This window comes from Canis aureus, chromosome 29, assembly GCF_053574225.1.
Source record: "Canis aureus isolate CA01 chromosome 29, VMU_Caureus_v.1.0, whole genome shotgun sequence".
Lineage (NCBI taxonomy): Eukaryota > Metazoa > Chordata > Mammalia > Carnivora > Canidae > Canis > Canis aureus.
In genome coordinates this window covers 12834778-12859628 of record NC_135639.1, presented here as the reverse complement: position 1 = coordinate 12859628, position 24851 = coordinate 12834778, and the positions used below count along the sequence as shown (strand labels likewise).

Here is a 24851-nt window from a genome sequence, read left to right as displayed (position 1 = left end):
TGGTCCAGGGTGTGATCCTGGAGTCCCAGGATTGAGTCCCATATCGGGCTCCCTGCATGGAGCCTGCTTCTCCCTCTGCCTGTGTTTCTGCCTCTCTCTCTCTCTCTGTCTCTCATGAGTAAATAATAAAATCTTAAAAAAAAAAAAAAAGGTATGACACTTGAAGACTAAATTTCTTTAAAATACAAACTGTTCATCTCACCAGAAAACTAAAAAAAAATAAAATAAAAATAAAAAAAATAAGAATAAAAACCAACAAACAAAACTCCCCAAGATTCACAAATTCAGGACTGGCAAGGAAAGTCACAATAAGTTTTTTAAAAAAATTCTCTACAATAAACTACCAAAAAAAAAAAAAAAGATAGGGGCTCTATCTCAATGGTTCTCAAATTTGAAAGTGAATTTGGAATACCTGGAGGGTTTATTAAAAGAGCATTCTGGGTCCTACCCCCAGAGCTTCCAATTTAGTCATTCTGGAAATGGCTTGAGAATGTGCATTCTGACAAATTCTCAGGTGACAGGGGCATTGGTGCTTTAGGAACAACACTGTAAGAACCAGTGATCTATACTATTCACCTTTCCTGATCTGGCTGGTCAAAAAGTATAGTAGGATTTATTTTATTATTATTTTTTAGTAGAGTAAAATTTTAAATGGCTAATGTACAAAATCAAGCAAACCATGGAACTGACAGCCGTCATATTTTCATTGAAATGTGAATTTTCTATCCTAAAAAAAGCCCATGAAAACACATCAAGTCAATATAAAGTAAGTATTACCAGAAATGGTCACATACCATATGACCTTAACACAGCACAATATTAGGTGCATAACTGATCTCTGGGACACTAAGATTTTTGGCTTTTTGTTTTGTTTTGTTTTGTTTTTTGTTTTCTCGGGGGTTTTGGTTGTCTTCTGTTTGTTTTGGTTGTTTCTTAAATAATTTTTAATGCCATATAGTTTTGTAGGTGTTTTAAAGATATTTATTTGACAGAGTGAGTGAGCTAGTGAGCACTTGCAAGGGGAGGGGCAGAGATAGGCAGAGGCAGAGGGAGAAGCAGGCTCCCCAATGAGCAGGGAGCCCGACACAGGGCTCCATCCCAGGACCCTGGAGTTTATGACCTAAGCCGAAGTCAGATTCTTAACTGTCTGAGCCACCCAGGTGCCCCAGGTTTTTTTTTTTGGTGGGGGGGAGGGAGAACGGGACACTAAGAGTTTTAACACAATTTCTGCCAAAAGGCAAGACCATCATAAATAAGATATTGAAAAATCATAATTACCACAAAAAGAGTACATAGCAGATCCTGAGCTGACATTCTATAAAACGCTCTAGACACTAAAGCAGTGGCCTCTGACTAACTTGGGCTTATCTGTACTGTTTCCTTCTTAAGCAACTGTACATCGGGCCCAGGGGCAGGCCTTGGTTCTTTACTTTAGTAAGATTTAATGAGACCCACCCATTTAGTAACTTTTTAAAAGTACAAAACAATGTTGTTAGCAAGAGACACAAGGTTCCACAGCAGAGCTCTAGAATTTATTCATCTAGCATCACTGAAACTTTATGCCCACCCGACATGCCCCTTGGCCAATCCAATTTTTGATTAAACACAAAATCATTTGTGCGCCGGGTAAAACCACCAGTCTGAATCGCTCTGATGACTTGATGGCACATCAGAAACAGTAACTAGGGATGAGGTCATACACTGGTGGCCCTCAGCTTTTTTTGTTAAAAAAGTGAATTAGTTGCTAGCATTTGGAAATCGTATTTCACATAGAAACCTGTTTTCCTTTTCTCTAGGGAGATCAGGGTTAGCAACCCTGGCCTCACATTCATTTCCATGTGGGCACATAAGCTGGAGCTGAACAGCTGCCGTCCCCTTTTAGTGGGAGAAGTGGGCTCTCCAGATCCGTAATCCCTACTCTGCTACACCTGGCCTGCCTGGTTAAGCTCCATACTTACCTGGCTCTGTTGACTCTGGAGTCTGCAATCCCTGCAGTAAGGCTGTTGCACAAGTAGGAAGTTTCCTGGAAACTGCAAATGACCTGTAGATTTGGTCTCCTATGCTCTCCTGTCACTTGCCTCAGCGTAACAGAACACAAGTAATGTTATAATGGTGAGATCTTTACTTTTTTTTTTTTTTTTGAAGATTTTATTTATTCATGAGAGACATAGAGGCAGAGACACAGGCAGAGGGAGAAGCAGGCTCCCTGAGGGGAGCCCAATGCGGCACTGGGTCCCAGGACCCTGGGATCCTGACCTGAGCCAAAGGCAGATGCTCAACTGCTGAGCCTCTAGGCGCCCCTACTCTGTTCTAATTCATTAGAAAAAAATCGTTTGCAAACTTTGGTACTAATGTTAGTAACAAACTGGACCACATCTCACATTTGACCGCAATACACTTATCACGGAAAACCTTTGATAGAGAAATTTGATTCTGTGCTTCCCAGCGTAAATTCTGCTTCCGGGTATGTCTAACAAATGAAAATTTCACAAATTTTAGGGTAAAAGGAGTAAAACAAGAGAATCAAGCATTTCTAGTTCACATAATTATAGGTTCCTCAAAATGTTGCTGGTATCCCTGTACGAGCATAAAAATGTGAAAGCATGACATTCATGTTAGCATGTAAGATTATTTGGGAGGAAAAAATGTAGAATGCTAGGCGTCCAGGTCACAAGAGATTACCCTGACAAACTAAACAAACATTCCTGAGTCGGGCCTTGCATCACAACAGATCTTACGGGGGAAATGGCCACTTTAATGATAACACGTCCCTATTCCCAAATTACCCCACATATCTGTGTCTCAGTAGACTAAGGAAACATAAATGTGGGGGAGAGGCAGAAAGGGGAAAATCTAGAGAACAGGAAGACGTTCTGGCCTGCAGAGAAAGCTCTTGCTCCAAGTGTATATGATTTATGTCCCCAACTGCTACATATGGATCACATCTCCCGATGTGGATCATACAACTGCCTGAGACGCTGCCATCCAGATCCACTCCCGAGCCTCTCCACACTGGCCTCCTGCAGCCAGCACCTGGATGGACAGGTGTACCCAGGGACCGCTGGGCTGTGAGGGCGGAGGGGGTGAGGGCTGAGCGACTCCTTCATGAGTGGGACAAGAAACGGTGAGAAGTGCTACAGGTTTGCCAATTCTAGAGTTTCACAAGCAGATTTTTTCATTAGTTGTCTTAAATGTCCTCTGAATGCCTAAGCGGTCCTCACAGGGTGGTTGTGAGGTGTAAATGAAATAATGCATAAATAGAAAACATTCTGGCTTGACTTTAGCCTCTACCCAAATACTCAAATGTCATTTTCTACCCCAACCAAAGCTCCAGCCCTCGGAAGGGGTGTCTTACACATGGAGGGCGTTCACATCTCTGTCGAAGCATGTCACTCCCAAGGGCCTGGAAACCACTCTCTGAACGACTTTTTGAAACTACTTTCATAGGGAAGTGAGTCTGCAGGTCTTACGATACACCGGCTGCAATACATCAAAGAAGAGGCATCCTACATATTTTTCAAAGACAAGCAGGACTCATGTACAAATGCATGCATCGTGCAGTCTTATCTGCAACAAGAAATCACTGACAACTGAATTAAGATTAAACACTTTAATCAACTATAATAAATTGATAGTTATATATTATATAAAAATTCTGATTCATGCATCAGATTACATAAATTATACAACCGTCACATTATGCAATGCTTACAGACTTTTGGGTTCGTACCTGCAAGAATGTATACAAGTTACCAGAGCATTTTACTTAATAGGATGTAATACTCTTCAGTTATAAATAATGCTTATTATCTTTCAAGTACCTGCTAAATATATATACACTTCTAGATCTGCAGCATTTTTTTTTTTTGTACCTCAAAATACAAACCACCTGGAAGCTTCAAAGATTAATAGGTCCAATGTATCATTTTTTACAGACTTCCATTCCATTTTAAGAGTGGAAATTTTCGACACAGAAAATAAATGAAATAAAATGTCAACTCTAGTTTAATGCTTGAAAGCTTCTACACTTCTTATTAAATACATCAGAAAACCCTTCATATGCAGATTAATTAGTTAAGGTGCTACCTATTGCATATTAAATACTTCCAATGATTGCATCTGGATTATTAAAGTTATAAATCTGTGAAAACGGGGGCTTTCGATGTGTGCTGACAGACCCTTACATCTCCATGAACCAGCGGCACTGTGGTCCTTTACCTCTTACTTCAAAAGGATCGAGTGAATGAGCATGCTTTATACTTCACTTACACACACACACATACATACACGCACGCACGTGCGCGCGCACACACAACACCTACCATATCTATAAGACGTATGAGTACATGGACATCAAAAAGTTTCTGCTTGAATTACAAATCCAAAGTAGTTTGCTTCTCCTAAAAGGCTACAGAGGAAAATAAAAGCTCTAGTGTAACAATTACTAGATACATTAAAGACAGCAGGTTTTTTTTTTTTGTTTTTGTTTTTAAGATTCTCTTTGCTCAAGAATAAGCACCCTTGTGGGGGTGGTAGGTGGTGGTGGAGGGGTTGTGAGGGTGGAGGAGTAGGTGAAGGGAGGATGTGAGGAAAGCAAGTCTGTCACTAATGAGCTGAGTTTTACTTAGGTTTCCATTCATGAAATCCTTTTAAATACAAGGCAACATTTTCACAGCTGGAAAATTACAACAAAATCTTCATTTACTGCCAAAAGCAATAGATGTAGTTATGCCTAATCTAAGGATAATACTACATTCATGGGAGGATGGCAAAACTAGGTTCAATGCACAATATAGCAGCAAAAAGCAATACTCAAACATTTTTCATGAATGGGTGACAAGTCACTTTATATACAATTCTAAGATATAACCCTGGTATTTGGTAAATGAAACTCGAAGCCTAAGTGGTAGGACAGTATATTCAATACTCTCAAAGCCAAATTTTAGAACTGGAAGGGGAAATGGTTGTAAAACAATACTGTTTTGAAAATAATAGCAGAAATACTTTAATCAGTAACAGAGATAGGTTAGCTTAAGATAGGTTCAGGATAAATATTGATTCTGCGATTTAAAAAAATTCTCTTACAATGGGAATATTCTTCAGCATGCATTTTTTTAAGCCTAAAAGCAAAATGTTTTAAGTCTACTGTGCTGTGTGCATTATTTAATGAGTGCATGTCTTTTATTTCTATTTCTAAACTACTAACAAAATATGCCATTAGAATATCTGAAAGTTACATTTTGGAGAAATTAACTGAAGGTGATTTTTTTGGCTTTTTTCCCCCTATAATGCAAGAAACTAAAATTACTCTGTTTGCACTTTTGTCCAAATACAGGAAACACAGACATGTGTACTTGAGAATTCATTTTTACTTTTTGGTTTGAGTGTTTTATGTGGACCAATTATGAAAACATGTAATACGTTTGACTCTAGGTCACGAGCGGAAGTTCATAAACGTTGCAGAACATTTTCAGGCAGTGACAAGTGCAGATTCAGATTTCAGTACAATTCTTGTCTCAGATTGAAAGATAAAAATATTGATTCAGTTATAACCAAATCATTCACGTCTGATAAATCTAATCCTTAACAGTCTCATCCTGGTGTGGAGCCTCTCCTTAGAAATGAATTTCCTCATAAAAAGAATAGTAGTATTTGAACAATACTTTATAACGAATTCTATTTACATAAAACATATCCCCAATATAAAACTGACATCTTGGTTCATTTTATAAAGAACAAATTTGGCCGAAGCATATTAAAATATCTCCAGATAATCTGTCATAATACTGAAAATGCATGGATATTAGTATTTTAAAAAGTCTAAGAAGAGTTTCAGTTATACCAACAGAAAAAAAGTGCTAAGAATTTTGTAATATTTAATAACATATTAACTAAAAATGGCACCCTGTTAGAAAATAATAATTACTAAGACCTCAAATGAGAAAATAGCATTCTAAACCAGATTTTGAGGTTTACTACAGAAATTTATAAATGGAAAAAAAAAGTTGGTAAAAGATATTTTTCCTTCTCCACTTCATTTAAAAAAATTATTCAATTTTTTGTATTTAGGAAAAGTTCTCAGAATTTCAAAATGTATGCTCTCATAGGAAAACTAAAGAAACTCAGAAAATACAAACGAGCAATTTTAGCTCATGAATATACACTTGGCCAAGTATTATCTGATTCAAAATATTAAAATGAGCAAAACTATTCTGCTTTGTACTGAATTTTCAATAAAGTCTTTGTGGAGAAAAATATTAGACAAAAATGCAGTTCATTAAAAGCCTGGAGAATACATGTCTCCATATACAGGTGAATTTTTCCATTTAAAACCAGAGACATGGATTCAGTGTTTCATAGTAAGTATTTTAGATTTTTAAGGGAAAAAATAGATGATTAGTAATATTTTCGTACCATTGTTTTCACTTTACATTCCAGGCTAATTCAGTACAAATATATCAAGATAATTCACGCAAGTGCCTGATATTTTGGGGGTGTGGATTTTATAAAAAGAGTGTACATATAATTTTGTAATTAACCAATTCTTAAGGGTGGCCGAAGAATAGTAGATAGTGCCATGCGAGTGAAGTTCTGTTCCAAGAATTCACTCCTCCTTCAATGGCTCTTATTTTGGTTCAAGACCCAAATGCAACCATCTGTTCTATTATTTATGTAACTTGAAACCAAGCCGAATTCTTCATTCCTAAAATTTGCCCATTGCTTTGGGTTATCAGGCATCAGACGATCACCTACTTTTTTTCCCTTAGAATTACTTTCAGATCTAACTTCCTAATATTTTCTTTGCTAGGGATTTAAGGGCATTCAGAATCTCAACAAAACAGACTATATTAGCTCCTCTTCTACTTACACAGAATTCAAGTGTTAAGATAAAAAATTCACTCAAGAAATTCGTACTCTTGTGACACTAGTCAAGTTTCCTATAACATGTCATGCTTTGAAAAAAAAAAAAAAAAAACCCCAAAACCCTTTGGATCATTCCTTTGAGAAAAAGAGCAAACATCTGATGCTGGAATAATATATAGGAGCAGCTCATTTTGAAACGAAGATTTGCCAAGTCAAGAGTGATCTGAAGCAGCTTCCCTATAACAAACTGTGCTAGTAGCAATGATGATTTGTTCTGCATCGATAGAGCACACATAGATTTTCAAATTAAGAAACTGGTATCCTAATTTTAGAGGCAATCAGTTGTTTTTAAATGTTCTAAAAACACATGTATCTATGAGGTATATGCATGTATTTTATATACAAAGATACATGAACATACATTCATGTACATATATATGCATATAAAATATGAACTTTTTTTTTTTTTTTAGTGTTATACTGAACGGTATTCCTGCAGCTAATTATGTCTACAAACGGACTTCTGAGAAACCAGCTACAGCATCAATTCTGCTTTATGAGCTCTATTCCTGAGGAATAATAAGTCACATCCTTCTGAAGCTGTCCCTAGGCCTACGGCAGGTTAGTAGCCCAGTGCCATCACCTAAGTGAATCCTAAAGAACTGCTTATTCATTGGGAATCTTGCCTGTTTTCACTTTAAATGTTTAAATTGTTTAGCTCACTTCAGAGGTCACTCTTGATGGTCCCTGCTAATATTTACAGGTAAAATAACTTTTTGCAATGGAGTGGAGTATGTAATGAAGCCTGATAATGTAGTTTCTTGCAGTGCCAAGATTTTCTGCTTTCTTTTGCTCTTTCTTCTTTCCTTTTTGCCCCTCATCACACATGTCGTACAACTGGCTTATTAACTGTTGGCGAACTTGCCAGCCTTCCTGGATGGTTCGTATGGCACTCTGAGGATACTGGGTGTTTCCTCCATGACCCTGACGAGGAGATTGTCGATGTAGTCCTCGAGTTCCCGGATGTGCGTGTCTTTCCTCCTGAGGAGCTCCTTGTGCTTCACGAGCTCCTGTAGGACCTCCTCATAGGTCAGACCACGGTACCCTGCAGTGGCATCAAAAGGGTTGCTGTCCTGGAGCAGGAGAAAGATGGGTCATTTTAGGAGACAGAACATGGCAGTGGGGGGCAAGTTAAGAATGATTTTGAACTTCAACTTTTGATTTTTCAAATTATGATCAAGCTTCTTCTGTGCCCTTGCCTAGAACCAAGACAACAGTTCACACCATGGCTGGCCAGTCCTGAGGCAAGAACTAGGGCAGGTGCACCATAGCCTTGACTGTAATTCTAAATCCTTCTAGAACCATGTTTTACATTGTGGACAATGTCCTCATATATGAAATTGACTATATCATTTAGGACTAAGTGAAGAGATAAACTGTTATGTAACACATATAATTAAAAGAGGTAAAGACTAAAGATCTCTAAGAGTCTACACTTGGAAAAACTCTAGGAAGCTACTGAGAACTATACATTTGGACAATGGCTTAGCCTTCATGGAACTGCTGCTGATGGACTATGGTTTAATGTTATGACTCTGGCTTTTGACTGAAGATGATTCCAAGAAGCAGTGGTGTCAAGTGTGCTTCTCCACTTTACTATGATATGTTCAAAGCATTCAGGATTAAATCAATGAGCAGCCTTGTAAGAAGCCCCATGGGAGTAGCTTCTGTTATAATTTAGAGGCAAACAAAGCTTTTTCTCCCCTGAGTAACCAGTCTAATTCCTCCTCCTAAGTGCTAATACCTATATAACTTATTTCCCTTTTTGCCCTGGTCATTAAGAAACTCAGAATTCACCTACAATCATGTTAAGTAAACTCAGGATTAGTATATCTGCATTCTCTCCTTTCACTTATCTACTTATTTTGCTAATAAGCTTATTCTATCGATGAATATCCTTTCTTACACAAAAATAATAATAAACTAAATGGAAAAAGACATTAAAGCAATTCATTTTTATTACAAATCAGTCTAATATTAAAAGAAAAAATATCTGTCAGAAATTTAATCAAAACAGCACTGGAACATCATCCACGGTGTATAGGATTTAGAGTTTTCATTATATGAGATAGAACACACAAATATTAAGGAGCAACCTTTATGCCTTTTTATACATAGTTCTATCCTTAAAACTCAACAACTTAGAAATGGTTTTTATCACTTTCTTTCAAAACTTTTGCATCTGGCTTTAAGGAAAATAAACCCTAACACTGAGGAAATCGGTCTTGCTCTTAAGGAATAATTGTAGGTAATCTATTTCATGGAGGATGGAGAACAGGGACTAGGAGGTGAATGCAGAAAGGCCTTTCTCTCTCTCTTTTTCATCAGATTACATTTGTCTTTATGCATTTTCAGGATTTACTTATTTGACATGCATCTAGTGCTCAGCGGGGAAAGCCAAAGTGTCACTTTTTACAGGTGCCTTGACTTTGCCATCCAGAGAAACACCTGAAGTACAGATATCAATTTGATGTTTACGTTCCCAAAGTCATTCCCTTCCCTAGAACAAAGGGAAAAATTCAGGACTGATAATTGCCCCAATCCCATGGAATCTCTCATGTTCTATAAAGAAGATAGAGCTCACGCCAGGTCTTCAGGGACTCTGCCGAGAAGTGGCTGACGGGCATCCCAAGCAGTGGGCTCTGCTTGTTTAAAGGAGGAAAGAGGGTTGAAGGCACAGTGGAGTCAGGAGCAGGTGATCAGGGCAGAATGGTGGCTGGAGAGCAAGGTTCAGGGCATGGTCTGGGGAGGCTGAGATGGGAGGTTTCAACAGACCCTCAAGGATACTGGAGGCTATTGTTAAAGGACTTTCAGACTTACTGCAACAGGAAATAGGAAGCCACTGATGGTTTCTAAACAGGGGCAGGATGGGACTGGGGTGAAGTTCTAGGAAAAGTAAAATGGCAGCAGTAAGTAGGATCATTTGGAGGGGCTGAGAGTCGTTGTCAAGCTACTGAAACATTAAAGACAAGTTAATAAAAGCCTCCACCAGATTAACAGGATGAAGAGAGGGGATGCCAATGGAAAGTGAGCTTACATTCTATATGATTATATTTAAAACAACTCATTTTAGTATTAGAAACTGGGAACAGATGCAACTTTAGCAGCTGTATTATCTTTGTCCCTCAAAAGCATTTAAGAATATTGCTTTATCACAACTCTGGACACAAGTGTTGGTTTACATTTTCTTCTCTTTCAATCTTTCATAATAGTAAGAGTATACACACACACATACACACGCACACACAATTCACGTATTTACTAATTTATTTAATTGGTCATGAGCAGTTTAGAGATATAAAACTTACAATTTCCTAGCCACATTCTTATTAAACATTTATTATATTAAGCAGATTTCTGTAGAAAAGATAAGACACAGTATTGAGGTAAGTACATTTTTAAAATTTATTAAAAATCAGCTAAACTTTCTTACTGTAACCTAAGTAATTCTGCATAGATTTGAGACAGATACCGGTCCAGGCCTCACTTCCCTTATCTGATAAATGAGATGTTCTCCACGGTTCCTTTCAACTCTAAAATTTCCTGGTCTACAAAGTAATTTTTTTTCTGAACTGCATTTTAGAAAAGTAATAACATCCAACTAATACGATTTCATTTATCTAATAAAATGTGTACGGAAAAATAGGTGTTCTTGTGTGAATTGCAGTGGTTAATGAAATCGAACTAAATGGGCTTCATTACTGACTAGTTGACTGTTTTATGTGTTTTCTTGGTTTAACATAGTAACACTAACTCTCTCTAATCTTAATCAAATTACACATATATAAACTGATTTCTCCAAATTAATTAAATGATGATACAGTTAGCAAATAATTTATATTGTTATATTTAACAACACACCAGTACTAATCTGAATTGAAGATAATGTGATTGAAGCTTTTTTAAAAAAAAAAAACCATTCATTGCTGTAAAGACAATGAGGATGAAAGACGTGTGGAAAAATTCTTATTCTGACATATGCAGTTTACATTATTGCTATGATACGAATCAATCTAACAATTTAATCTCTCAAAATAATTCATTATCATCCCAGGATACTGTTCAATGCTTTAAAGCCATAATCTAGAGTAGAGAAGCCATTATTTGGCTTATATTTCCCTTCACAACCATGTAATACTTATATACAGACAGATTTCCTGGAAATACATTTCTGACCTTTCCAGTACATTTTCCATTTGTCCTTTTATGTGAAAATTTTCCCCCAAATTTCTGCATCAAGTTTCTAGGCAGGAAAACATCTTAGAAACACATGTACTATAAACTATATTCTGGAAAAGAATATAAAATAATTAAAAACAGTTTTGTGCTTAGTTCCAGATTTTATCTCATATTTGAAAAGCAATTATTTAATCCTTCTAATTTTAGGCGTAAGATTCTCCAACTGACTGACATACTCAATACATATGTACATATGTACCACCCCTTCTGTTGATATAGTTCCCAATAAACTAATAAAGATTAATATTAATCCATAGAATAGGAAATTAAACCTATTTAATTTAACCTATTTAAATTAATAATAATTTAAACCTATTTAAATTAATTAAATTTTCTGGTCACAAAAATTATTTTGCTTGAAGAAGAAAACTCTCAAGCAAATACAAAAATCACTTCTTTTTCCAAAAGATACTTCTAATACTGTTCTTGGAAGAACTTCTGAAACTGAGAAACCTCCAAACTGGTAGAGACTCAAATGACCTACAGTGGGACTCCGGAGGACTCGGTATTTACTCCCCTGGCACTCTGCACAGATAGCACATGTGTTTTTAAGATGTCTTGAATTTCAATGTAAATTTGTTTTCTCTCTTCTCCTTTCACAACCAATCCTTTGTCATTCCAGACCGAACCTCGGCTAAAAATTGCCATACACAGATATCAGAAAATAGGGAGTAGGTGAGAGATTGGTTAGAATTATTACATGAAGTTTCCTAATTTTCAAGAACAGAGTTGTACAGAAGACTTCAGAGAATCACTAGTGATCTATTTTTACTTCACACATAGCCTAGCCTTTTAAACTAGGAAATGTATATTTTTTGCGATATTTAAATTTCAACAAAAGCAAATTATCAGGATTCAAAATAACTGGAGATTTAAAGACAGGTTGTCCTGGTAACCAAATCTTGGTGGGGTACTAACTGACATCCAAGGCAGCTAGAGGAGAGAGAGAGAGATAAGATGAAGGCTTGGCATTCTCTGATCATCTCATTATTGTTCTAATGAGGAACTTTGCTCTGGGAATATCATCTCAGCTACTTTCACATCTTTTGTCCTACTGCCTTCATCTCCCTTTCAGTTCTTAATTAGGCCTTAAAGAGCTCGCACTGCCCTTTCAACTGGCTACTGCTCCTGTTTAAACACTGTGCTTTCACAGACAGGTGTTGGCATTAGCATGTAAGACATACAAACTTAATTACAAAATACTACGTCCAGAAGGGGAAAAAAATAACTTGGTGGATGGCTATTATTGGAGAACTTAATGTAAATTACTTCAAACATCTTATAATCTTCAACATAAAAATTGCTCAAATACTTTTCCTCAGTAACGCTCTGTAGAAGGGATGAGCTTTCTCCTCTTAATTGTATCCTGCAGTAAATTAACAACACCTAGTAATCCTTTCACTGTCATTTAGAATAGTTAGTATTCCAGAGAAAAATAATCACACATCAAGGATTCTTTTATCACCTTTAAATCCCTTAACTAAAACAATTTTCACATTTTATTTCTTTAAAGAATTCTAAGGATGCTTTTACAGCAATAAATTACAAGATTGGGAAAAGTACATTTACAAGCACAGAGAAATTGTAATTAAGGTGACTTCATAAACAATGGCTGCACATTAGATCGATTTTTTGATGTTGCATTTTGTTTGAGATTAAGTAACCGCCTGATAGAATTCATTTTACTATCTGATCAAAGGCTGACTTCATATATTCTGACATTTCTCGCCAGACTGCCATATTCTAAAGACTTGAGTATTTATGAAACATCAAAACTTATAAATCATTTACATAAAACAGCAAAAACGCAGTACAAAGTCCTCTGCTTCTATAATGTTTTCTACAATTTTAAGTACAAATAACTACATTTAGAAAGGTTTATACACCACACCACAGTGACTTCTAGGCATTTCTATCACATCATAGAAAAATTGATATGTTATTGCTTTAAAAGATTCTTATTCTACATCTGGATCACACACACTTTAGGGACAGATGGTTCAAACAGCAACCACCAGCCTCTTGGAATAAAGGCTCTATTTCTGTTATTCAGTGAGAAGTCAGTTTTCTACCAAGAACATGTGCCCATATTTTTGTAAAGTAACGTACTCTCTAGGTTTGATGCATTTAGAATTGACTGTGGACGCAGTGGAACTCTGAACAATCAAACCTGGACTTCAAATAATAATAAAATGAAGTTGAGATATCTGAATAGTCCTTGCAAAATCTGTGAGTTAATGCAGTTGGTCGCTTCCAAGTCTGTTAATATATTTGGTTTTGTTCTGACTAAGAAGGTAAGTGTCCTAAAGGCTCTTTCAAAGCCTTTCCTGGTTAACTAGATCTCTTGCCAGGATGCTTTTCCCATTGTTGGATGTTAACAAGGCAGTTTTATTCTTTGATTTTTGCCACAACAACAACAACAAAAAAGGTTCATTTTCTCCACATGCTCTTATTTCATAACTATAATGTTGACCTTGACACACAACTTTCACATTAATTTTAAAAGTCTGTAAACAAAATATGTGGATTCTAAATTGGCTTTAATTAGAACTATAATATTTGCTTGAATTTCTATAGATTATAGAGTTGCACACCCTATCGTATATAGAGACAAAGTTGGAATTTTGCTTTTCTTTCTCCCCCACACTACCACATTAAACTACAATCCAAAGGTAACTCGGGGATTCATGATGAAGGTCTTTTTAAAAATGTATGCCAGAAGGAAGGCTAGCTTGTGGCTTCTTTTCTGAAATGCACTAGCCCCTCGGCAACTTACCGGGATTTTCCTGAGGTCCTCATTGCTTGTTGGATTCATATGAAAACTAAGGAACAAAGGACAGACACAAATGTTAAAAGTGTATCGCACGGTCCACGTGGTTGAGGAAACATAAAAACAGAACCTTTCTAACCAACACAACTTTTAAAGTCCTAAATCACATGGATGAATGAAACTTAATCCAGGATGCAGGAGAAAAACAATACTCACTCAACCTTCTAAAGCATCTACAATTTTAAACTCTAAAGGAAAGCCCTCCGGTTATTATCAGAACTGAAGAACTGTACCTCTAAATACAGGGTTTCTGAAGATCTTTAAATGTAAGTGATTTTACCCTGCAAGATAGTTTACAGAACTGAATTTTATCACATTATATACATGCACTCACTCACCTTAGACCCTTCAGATATATAGACTGTGGAGAATCCAATAAATTTAAGTTGGAAAGCCTGCAGAATACCAGTTAAAGCAATCTTTTTTTTTAAAAAAAAAAAGTATACAGGTATTAGAAAAATTAACTTTTAAACACAATCCTATCAATGAGAATGAATTCAGAGTTGTATGAACTATTGCTGCCATTAATGTGATTTCTAAGAAAGTGGTCTCCAAAGATTTAAATATCCAAATGGTCTAAAATACAATGGATTTCTTCCATGCAGAGAGTCAGAGAACATCACAGCCGAATGCTATAATCGTTTCCTTCTTTGAAACATGTCCATTAGGAAGGGACTGCAACCAAAAAGAGGCTAAACTTCAAAGTCATCTGATGAGTAAATATTTCATCATTGCCATTCAAGTTTAACTTTTACCTGGCACTTAAGAGTACTGGACATTAGAGCCTCGACAAAGCATTACTGTCCTAGGAACCTTTTTGTCCCCCTCCCCTCCAAAAAAGACTTTAACTGTAAAATGGACAGTTTTCTCATTATCTGTGCTTTTTCAGCCTAATAATTGAATCTTTTGAAAAAAATTCACTTTTATGATGTTTGACGGTATGGCTGCAAAGTCCAAACACCAACTGTAACAGCTCAACAATCTCTACTCCTACAGGTACCTGTCCCAAGCTGTAAAACCACACACACGTTCATGTACCTGCACAAGAGAATGCCCCACGTGTCCAATATTTCATTTGTTATGACTAAGATTTGTAGTATGAGCGTTCTGAACTGACTGCTGACTTTTACTAGCTAGAACTCTGTGGATAAATTATTTCAGGAGAGCTGGGTGACACAGAAGAGGAGATGAAAACATGTTTTAAACACCCACAGATGAACACCCCATCAGCAGGCTGATGCAGCTGACCCATTTCCTCATTCACGGTCTTTATGGTGTCCTGTATGGTTCCAGGCTAGAGTCAGTGTACCAGCTCTCAGGAGCCTGACAAAAGAGCGGCTTAAAATAAATTAACAAAAATAAAATCCAGAAAGCCATGATCACATGGCACACCTAGGCCTGGAGTGCCATTGAAGCAGCTGCTAACATATGTGGTCCCTGTCCTCCTTGATTTCCAGTCCAAGGCAGTCATCATCAGGTTAATCCCCAGGGCCTAACCTCTCCTGGCTATCATCTCCTGGCCCATTGTTTTCTAACAGTCAAGAAGGAACATCCTGCTGCATGTCTCTCCATCCAAATGACAACATGATTTATACTCAGGTCTGCAGTACACCAACCACAGTGGTTCAAGGAGAAAAGTGACTCACAGGCCCCCAGGGCCAACGGGCGTGAATTCAAATCCAGACTCTGCCCTAATATTGCTGTATGACCCTGAGCAAGTCACTTAACTTTGTGTCATCTGTCAAATGGGGATGGCAACACTCCCTGCCTATGAGACTACTATAAGATGAAATGAGTCAACAACATGTAAAACATTTAGCACAGTGACTAACAGAACATGTTCAGTAAATTATTTTATTTAAGAAACATTTACATAGCACTTAGACTGTGCCAGATACTATTCTGAGCACTTTACCAAAATTAACCCATTTAATCTTGATCACCCATAAGGTAGGTAGGATTTTTCATTTTCAGAGTAAGGAAACAAGTCACAGAGAGGTTTGGTAGCTTGAGTGTGGCCATACGGTCAGGAAGAGGTGGGGGGAAGGTGTCTGGCTCTAGAATCTGCCCTCCTACCTGTGACACACAGCCCCTTGGCCTGCTCTCTGCACACAGGTCTTAGTGAGCCCTGGCTGCACTGCTGAAGCCCTGAACAGACAGGACACATGGATTACTCAGAAAATAAAATACCATCTCATTCTGAGGTGCACATGCAGAGCTGCACCCCTGGAAGGAGGAGAGCATACTCAAGAGTCTAATTTTTAGATCACATGGAAGAAGGCAATGTCCCATCACAGCAGTTAGCTAAGGATGGCCAAAGTCAAGGAAAAAGTAGGATTTAAAATTACATGAAGGGTAGGTTTGGCAGAGAAGGAGGGCTCTGCAAATAGACACGTGGCCTGGGGCTTCGAGACAGCAGGGCCATTGTAGGACACCGAAGAGACTAGAACATGAGGTCATGGGTGGGAAGCAGCCCTTAAAGGCTCTTGATGCAAAACTTGATGCAAAAGATGGGACTCTTGGACCCGATCCCTCAGAGCAGTGGGCAAGTTTCTGACCAACTTAATCTTCTTTTACAAATGCTATTTAGACAATTCATGTCTGGTAGCATAACCCATACCCATTAACAATTGACAGTAATGATCACTGGATGAGTATCATCAACAATATGATGACTGTGTAAATATCATTCTACGTCTCAGGAAGAAATTAGTGACCTGACAAACAGAAATGCCAGCGTTATATTTATCATAATGAAATTTTTAGAAAACAGACGCCAAGGACACAGTTTACCAAAATCACAAAACTACCAATATGTAACATCCAGTAGCTTTAGCCTCTGGAAATAAAGAACAGCTCAGTGACAGCCTGAAAAATGTCTGCAAAGTCTCAAGAATGCTGAAACCACAAAGGTTGCACACTGGAAGGGGAAAGGGTGTCGTGCGCGGCAAGCCCCAGCTCCCCCATTATCACTGCCAGCAGAGCACAGAGCAGAGCAGAGAGAGGGCTCTTGCTCAGGGCATTGTCTGCAATCTAAAGGCACAGCCCCTCCCTTGTGGTCGGCTTTATTTTCACACACTGACGTGTCAAACACAGGACACAGTCAGTCATTCATGGCTGCCTTTTTTGATCTGTCCTGAAGGGGGGAAAAAGAGTTAACTGAACTGGATTGAATTAGCTTGGTGAAAAAATAAAATGTCTCTATTTATCGAAGTGTGGCACCAATTTGTGTTATCTTTCTCTTTGGACTGCTGTCCTCCTGTCAGACAAGATATCGAATAATACAGTCTGACTGCTCAACTAAGTTGTTGACAGGTTAAGGGAAATGGTGTTTTTAATCAGGTGTAAGATAAACTTGGACATGCTCCTACTGAAAAAGTCTATATATAAACTTTAACTTCATGATTAAAAAAAAATTAGTTTGAGAAATCAAAACTGAAAGAGTTTGGGGGTGACAGAGAACTTTAAAGCAAACTTTAAACGGATGAAAATATTTTAAGTTCCTACTTTCAAAAATATCTTAAGCTAAGGTATTTTACCTTAACATTCTAAAGTTTGTAGGAAGAAGCTGATTTTTTACAACATATTTACAACAAATTTTCAAGAATTTTTTTCCAAGTAAACTCTAATTTATAAGTTTGAAGTGAATACCACTCAAATATATTTCAAGGAATCATTAGTTATCTCTTACATAACATCATTTATTAATTTATTTTGAAATTAAAATAAATACTGAGTAAAGAAATAACTGGGGAGGACTTGAAACTGTCCTAACATATCTGCTTTGGACCAGTCTTCCACAGATAGGCCAGAAAGGCCAAATAATCTTTACAACCTCCGAATCATTCAAGCACTTGGCAGCAATCATTTTCTTCTTCACCCTTCCTTTTCTCTAACAAATACATTCTTTTGGAACAAGAATATCTAAGAGTAGAGACTGTTGAGAATTAAAAATGTATAAAGTGCTTGTCAAGAAAAAAAAAACCCACAGAAGAACAAAGATCTATTAAATCTGATTAACTGAGAGTAAGACAATGCAAACTGTAAATTCCTGACTCTAGGACCTTAAATCTTTCAGTAAGAAGTCATGTAACAATGCTTGAAGCTCTTCTGGAGGCATTTAAAAACAAGTATTATTTCATCTTCCATAATATCTCTTTCCAAACCCCATCATTGCTGAAATTATGAAGCTAAATACATTTCTGGCCTACACCTTGATCCATTTTTGTATTCAAGAAGTGAATTCAAGTTATTTGCAAAATCCAGGAGGTGGATTTCCAGCCCCACCTGGCTGGAAGGGGAAAAAGAAGGAAGAGGGTGGGTAGTAGAGGAGTAACTTTCTCAAACAACATTCAATTTCTTATTGTGTATGGGAAGTAAGTATAACTTCAAACTATCACAGAAGAACTTCTAAGATCATTTTCAAATCATACCATCCTATTGATTTCCCTGTTTAACTGTGAGAGTAGGCACTAGAGACCCAGGCCTTCACTTTGGTGACGAATGTAGTTGGGAGAAGACGACAACATAACATAAAACTTTGCAATGAATCTGAAAAAAGCAAAAGAAAAAAATACCCCACTTACAGTGAAGAAAGTGTATAATTCTTTATCATTACAAATAATAATGATAGTATGCCTTATAGCAAATGATATTTTATTGACTTTAGCTGTGGTACCAGGCACCTTTCAGAGCACTCTACATGTTAACTTACTTAATTCTTGTAACGTGCTGTTTTTACTTCCATTTACAGAAGGGGAAAGATGCACAGAGAGGTTAAGCAGCTTACTCAAGGTAACACAGTTATTAAGTGGCAGGGTCAAGATTCAAGGAAAGGCAGCCAAACTCCACAGTCCAAGCTCTTTAGCCAGGAACTGTGCTTCTTCCCCCCACCCTCCAACGTGTTCTGAACTCTTCAGCTGTGCTGTGAGCTCAGAGAGGGTTTGCTTCAGCAGTCCAGGACAATTTCCTGAGGTTTCTCCCAATCAGAAGTGATTAAGAGAAGTCCAAGGCAATCTTAAAGAGGTAGAACACAGGCTGAAAAGCAAGAGGTTTGGAAATAACCAAGCCCACTGTTCTGTTCCACAGGCCCCTCCCTGCGCCCTAGGAGGCTGATGTCTGCAGAGTGCTTCATCTGGGCTGCTTTGCCCAGTGGCTTCCGTTTACTCTCTGGCCCTGGGAGGCACCTGCAAGAGACAGGGGATAGAAGGAAGGGGAGGTAGGGTATTTATCGTCCCCACTCCCAGTTCATGTCACTGCTGCCGCAGGCCCTCCCTGCTGTGCTACAGGTTTAAGCACTAGTCTATAAACAGCCACAGATGAGCTACAGCTGTCCCTTCACACCTAATACAGCAGTCCCTTCCAGACACTGCTGGCTCCTGGTGCAATACCTTCCCTCTGCGCCATCCTTAACCCCAGGCATCCCTCTGGAAATGGTCTCTCACTAAACGTTCTTCAATTATCTGTTTTGAGTGTGTCATTTGTTTCCTGCTGGGATGCTATAACTGATACAAGAATATACAATAAATGCCATAAACTATTAACTTCATAATATAAAGTGGTTAACGACAAAGGTTTATCCTATTTATCTGTTAAAAAGAAAGAAGAAAGAAGAGAGCCAAAGAAAAACAATATCCCACAATTATTCATATGAATTATCTACACTTCCCTTTGCCTTTCATTTTCTGGCTTTTGCTCTATCACTACTTATTTTAACACTCCTTTCTTTCTTCCAAGAATATACACCGTCTTCTACTTTGTAAATGATAATTCACATTTACATGCTGGCCACAAAAAAAGTTCCTGGCCTTCATTTAACAACACTTTTCACATTCATAGAGCTAGAGTACTTTATGTTCAAATGATTTTCAATTCAGAATTACATTATTAAAGACTGATTGCTCTTGCAGTTTGGAAATAGCGTAATGGCTTAAAGTGACTTGAATTTGAATAATACCACCTCATATTTATATACTACCTTACATCCCAAACAGAATTTCTCTAGATATAGTTCCAAAGGAAGAGTGGGATACGGCTACTCTCGGTCAGATCCATTCAATCAAAAATCCCATCTGATCAATTTCATCTTCTGATTCCCCCACTTTTCACCTGCTTTTTGGACCCACTACCAGCCCAACTGTTCCCTCATTTATTGTGTTTACTCACCTCTCCCACTAGAGCATGTTCACTGCCTCTTACCCCTCCTACAACTGCCCCATTTTTATCTTGCCAATTTCTAGTCCTTCCTGAGGAACCCCTGCTGACTCTGTTACTCACTCACCTCCTGTAATCTGAAACACATCCCCCATCACCAGTACTCACTGCTGCTTTTACAAAGGTCACCAACAAACTATTTTTACCAAAGGCAACAGCCTCATTCTCTTTAACCCCTCAGCTCCATCTGATACCAATGACTTGTTCTTTCTTTTTAAGACTCTCTTTTGAGGGATCCCTGGGTGGCGCAGCGGTTTGGTGCCTGCCTTTGGCCCGGGATCGAATCCCACATCGGGCTCCCGGTGCATGGAGCCTGCTTCTCCCTCTGCCTGTGTCTCTGCCTCATTCTCTCTCTCTCTCTGTGACTATCACAAATAAATAAAAATTTAAAAAAAAAAAAAAAGACTCTCTTTTGAGATACCTAGTAGCCGAGATTTTCTATGTTTCCAATTACTCCTTTTCCTTGTCATCTTACTCTTCTCACTCCTATGAGAGAGACACTGGATATTTCTTAAGGTTCTGCTTTCAGACCTCTTTGTACTCTACCCTGGTGATTTCACATTCTCCCTCCAGTGCCCCTGCCACCACAATACAGTGTGACTGCTGGTGTGACTGCTCAGTCTTTTATCTTCCACTACAGCTGTATTGTCCTTTGAATACCACCTTTACAAATGTCTGTTTAAAGTCCTGGATTGGATATCTTACCTGTACCTCAAGGTTAACATGTCCCAAACCAATCATCATCTTGACTTTTGTATCAGTTCTGTCTGATTTTCCAATTTCTGGCATAACCAAGTTTCCTGGTCACCCAAGGTGAAGCCTCAGGAATGCCCTGGACTCCAGCCTTCGGCTTGAAAGCTACTGCCTCATAAGTAAGCTGCCAGATTCTCCCCATTCAGCTTCTGAACATGAATCTCTCTTTTTTCCTTGCTACTCAAGGTCACTGCTACCTTTCTGATCACAAGACCATATCCCTCCAGCTCAGGCTATTGCGAACAGCCTCTTACCAGTCTCGGCCAGTCCTTCTTTGTCCAATACAGCCTAAGCAACATGGCTGGGTAGGACACACTAAAGCTCAAATCTAACCTTGTTACTCACCTGTCAAAACACTTGTGGCCTTCAACTTCCTCCTGAATAACAAATTTCTTAGCCTGGCTTTCAAAACCTATTGGATTGGGCTCAAATGATCTTTCCAAACTTACTGCCCATCACCTAGTACCCAGGTACAACCAACTTGCTCTAAATTTCATATTTTTAATAAAGAAATAAGACATGCCACCTACTTCAAAAAATTAGGATTGAAAGAAGGTTAAAAGAAATGAATTTGAAATGTTTATGACAAAGTGTTATTCAAATATAAGGTAAGTAAACCTACACACAGGACCTTATATCCTTTATAAAAGTTAACTCAAGATTGGTCACAGGCCTAAATGTAAGACATAAAACTGTGAAACTCCTAGAAGATAACATAGGAGGAAATCCAGAGGACCTTGGATATGGTAAATACCTTTTTAGGTACAAAACCAAGGGCATGATCCATGAAAGAACAAACTGATAAGCTGAACCTCATTAAAAGTTTCTGCTCTGTGAAAGGCATTAAGAGAATGAAAAGATAAGCCACAGGCCGGGAGACAATATTTGCAAAGACATCTGATAAAGGATTATTATCCAAAATATACAAAGAACTCTTAAAACTCAACAATAAGAAAACAAGCGACCCCATGGAAAAATAGGCCCCAAATCTCAAGAGACAACTTCACAAAAGAAGTGACAGATGACAATAAATATATGACCATACATCATACATTGGGGAAGTGTAAATTAAAATAACAACGAGATATTGGAATGGCCAAAATCCAGATCACTGACAACACCAAATGCCAATGAAGATTTGAAGCACCAAGAACTCTCATTTATTGCTGGTGGAAGTGAAAAATGGTATAGTCACTTTGGAAGTTTGTGGTTTCTTACAAAACTAAATATATTCGGGGTTTTTTTTTTTCTTTTTTAAGATTTGAGAGTGAGAGAGAGAGAGAGAGAGAGAGCTCAAAGAGGGAAGGACAGAGGGAGAGAATCTTATGCAGACTCCATGCTGTAATCTCATGACCCTGAGATCATGACCTGAGCCAAAACCAAAGGCCAGGTGCTTAACCAACTGGCCAGCCAACCCACTAAACATACTCTTACAATTCAATCCATGCACAATTACAATTACACTCCGTGGTATTTATCCAAAAGTCCACACAAAACCTGCACACAGAAGCTTTATTCATAATTGTCAAAGCCTGGAAGTAACCAAAATGCTCTTCAGTAGGTGAATGGATAAATAACCTACAGTACATACAAACAATGGAATACTACTCAGTGCTAAAGAAGAAATGAGTTATCAAGCCATGATAAAACATGGAGGAACTTTAGGTACACATTACTAAGTGAAAGAAGCCAATCTGAAAAGGAGGGCTACTAACTGTAAGTTCCTAACTATAGGACATTCTGGAAAAGGCACAAACTATGGAAATAGTAAAAAGATAAGTGGTTTTCAGGGTTTGGGGGAAGGTAGCGGTCAATAGTCAGAGCACAAGGGACTTTTAGGGAACTGAAATATTTTATATGATTGTGTAAAGGTAGATACACGTCACTAAACATCTGTCCACCAAACCCACAGAATATACAACACCAAGAGTCAACCCTAATATAAACTAGGGACTTTGCATAATTATGATGTGTCATCCTAAGTCCATCAATTGTAATAAATGTACCATTCTAGTGGCAGAGGCTATCCATGTGTGGGGGTAGGACACATACTGGAACTTTTTCCTTTCCAATTTTGCTGTAACCTAAACTGCTGTAAAACAAAAACAAAAACAAACAAAAAAAAAAACATTTTTTAAAAAATTTGCCTTTTGTGCATCTATCTTAATTCCTGGATTCCCTGCCCCTTCTGCTATAAATTACTTGAATAAAAGAATGATATTTCAGTAATCTTTTCAATCCTGGCATCTGACCCAGTATCTAGAGCATGGCAGATGCTTAACAAATCTATATCGAATAGATCAATAGTCAGTGCTTAATGAAAATTTCTAAGAACTGAGCTAGTAGTTGACTGAATAAAACGATGGTAGGTCAACATAAGTTTTAACAAGAAGATATCAAGTCCTCAAAGAAAAGAAATCATTTTTCTGAGTAACAAAGATTAATTATATCTAGACCTGATGGTATATTAATGGAATATTTTTCAGTTCTTTTTAAGACAGAAAGAATTATTCTGATACTTAAAACTGCTACTATGAATTGAAATTGGTGACCCGCAATAAAATCAATTCAACTAGCCAGTTTATCCAGTTTACCAACCAGGTCTACTAGTTTAGGTGTTTGACCACAATACAGATTAATTTGAGATTTTTCTGGTAAATCCTGAAAACATGTATTCCACAAAAGCTCTATGTTAAAGGAGTTTAAAGAAATGTTCTTTAATGATATTCTTTATAAAAGCTCTAAACAATAAAGTGTCCAAAAAGAGATACCACTAACACAACCTGTAGCATATTTCAGTTTTATTACATGTGCAAAAGGGCTTAAGAGACAAGGTACAACTCAATATTGCTTTTTCCTTCTTTTTAGGAAAAGAAAAAAAAATCAGCACCAAATCAAATTAATGATATTATAGATTAAAATACTACATTATCTCTCCTGGGACTGGGCACACTCACTGAATACCTGAATGGCAAAACAAAACCTAATGCATAAATGTCTATGGGGATTAACTGTAATTTACTCATTAATATTCTCACAGGATGTCTTTCATGAGATCTCATAGGCAAGACAATTAAAAACTGTGGTCAATGACACCAGAGATCCTGGACAGCAAATTCAGAGCAAGCTGCTTTTCAATCATGAATAGTAATGAATATGTCATCGAAGAAGTCCTAAAACTTGAGGATTTAAAGAGATCTATGAAATTAAAGAGTATTTCAAGTATCTCATATTCACTACAGTTTAACTTACCATTTTCTCCTGGTGAAGAAATGAAAATTATTTTAAATACATTCCCAAATTTCCAAACATATGGCTTGTGTGATTAGCCTTTTCCTGGGAGAGGCTGAGGGCTGAGGATTATCTGGGCACAGGGAACTTCTCTGTGAGGGACAAGCCAGGCAGGTTGGGCCTCGGTCCCTCTGGCCTAGCAAAGGAAGTCAGGGAGCCCAGAACACCCTGGGCCAAGAGCACCCCAAGCTGGCTCTGTACCTGGGACAAAGTCAAGTTCTGGAAAGGAAGCCTCTAGTGCCCTTTGGTCACCGGGAAGGCCATGGATGTTCAAGACCAGCTTGCAAGGAGGCCCCAGGCCAGAAAGCATCTACTTCCCCTGCTGAGCCTTCAAGGAGAGACTTCATAGGCAGTCAGATTTATGGAGGCCCCTCCATTAGGTGACACAACCCCAGACTCCTGTGCCGACGTGCATACTCTTTGGAAGCAGAGCTACTAGGATGACTGGGAGATTTCTAGCCACTCTACACCGTCAGCTGAGATGCCTAGCCTTCAAATCTATTCTTGGTGATCAAGAGCTGGTTTCACAGAGCTATGAAATTATAAAATTTTGCTGGAAAACAACATATTGTTTTACATAAAAATACACTCCGTAGTGCCT

At 37.9% G+C, this 24851-nt stretch overlaps 1 protein-coding gene across 5 annotated transcripts in view; it reads right to left on the bottom strand.

The window, feature by feature from the left end:
• RAB11FIP2 (RAB11 family interacting protein 2) overlaps window positions 1–24851 on the bottom strand; it is a 57296-nt gene that overhangs the window by 10468 nt on the left and 21977 nt on the right. For 2 of the 5 annotated variants that reach the window (XM_077877475.1, XM_077877473.1), the window contains 3 exons: window positions 13940–13985; window positions 9745–9810; window positions 3596–7997 (listed from right to left, as the gene is read on the bottom strand). In XM_077877475.1, the coding sequence (XP_077733601.1) occupies window positions 7770–7997; window positions 9745–9810; window positions 13940–13985 (340 nt within the window). In that variant the 3' untranslated portion in view covers window positions 3596–7769. Of the gene's footprint in view, window positions 1–3355; window positions 3481–3595; window positions 7998–9744; window positions 9811–10173; window positions 11450–11505; window positions 12097–13939; window positions 13986–24851 lie in introns of those variants that run through there. The other 3 variants (XR_013367775.1, XR_013367776.1, XM_077877474.1) reach the window with 3 other exon arrangements.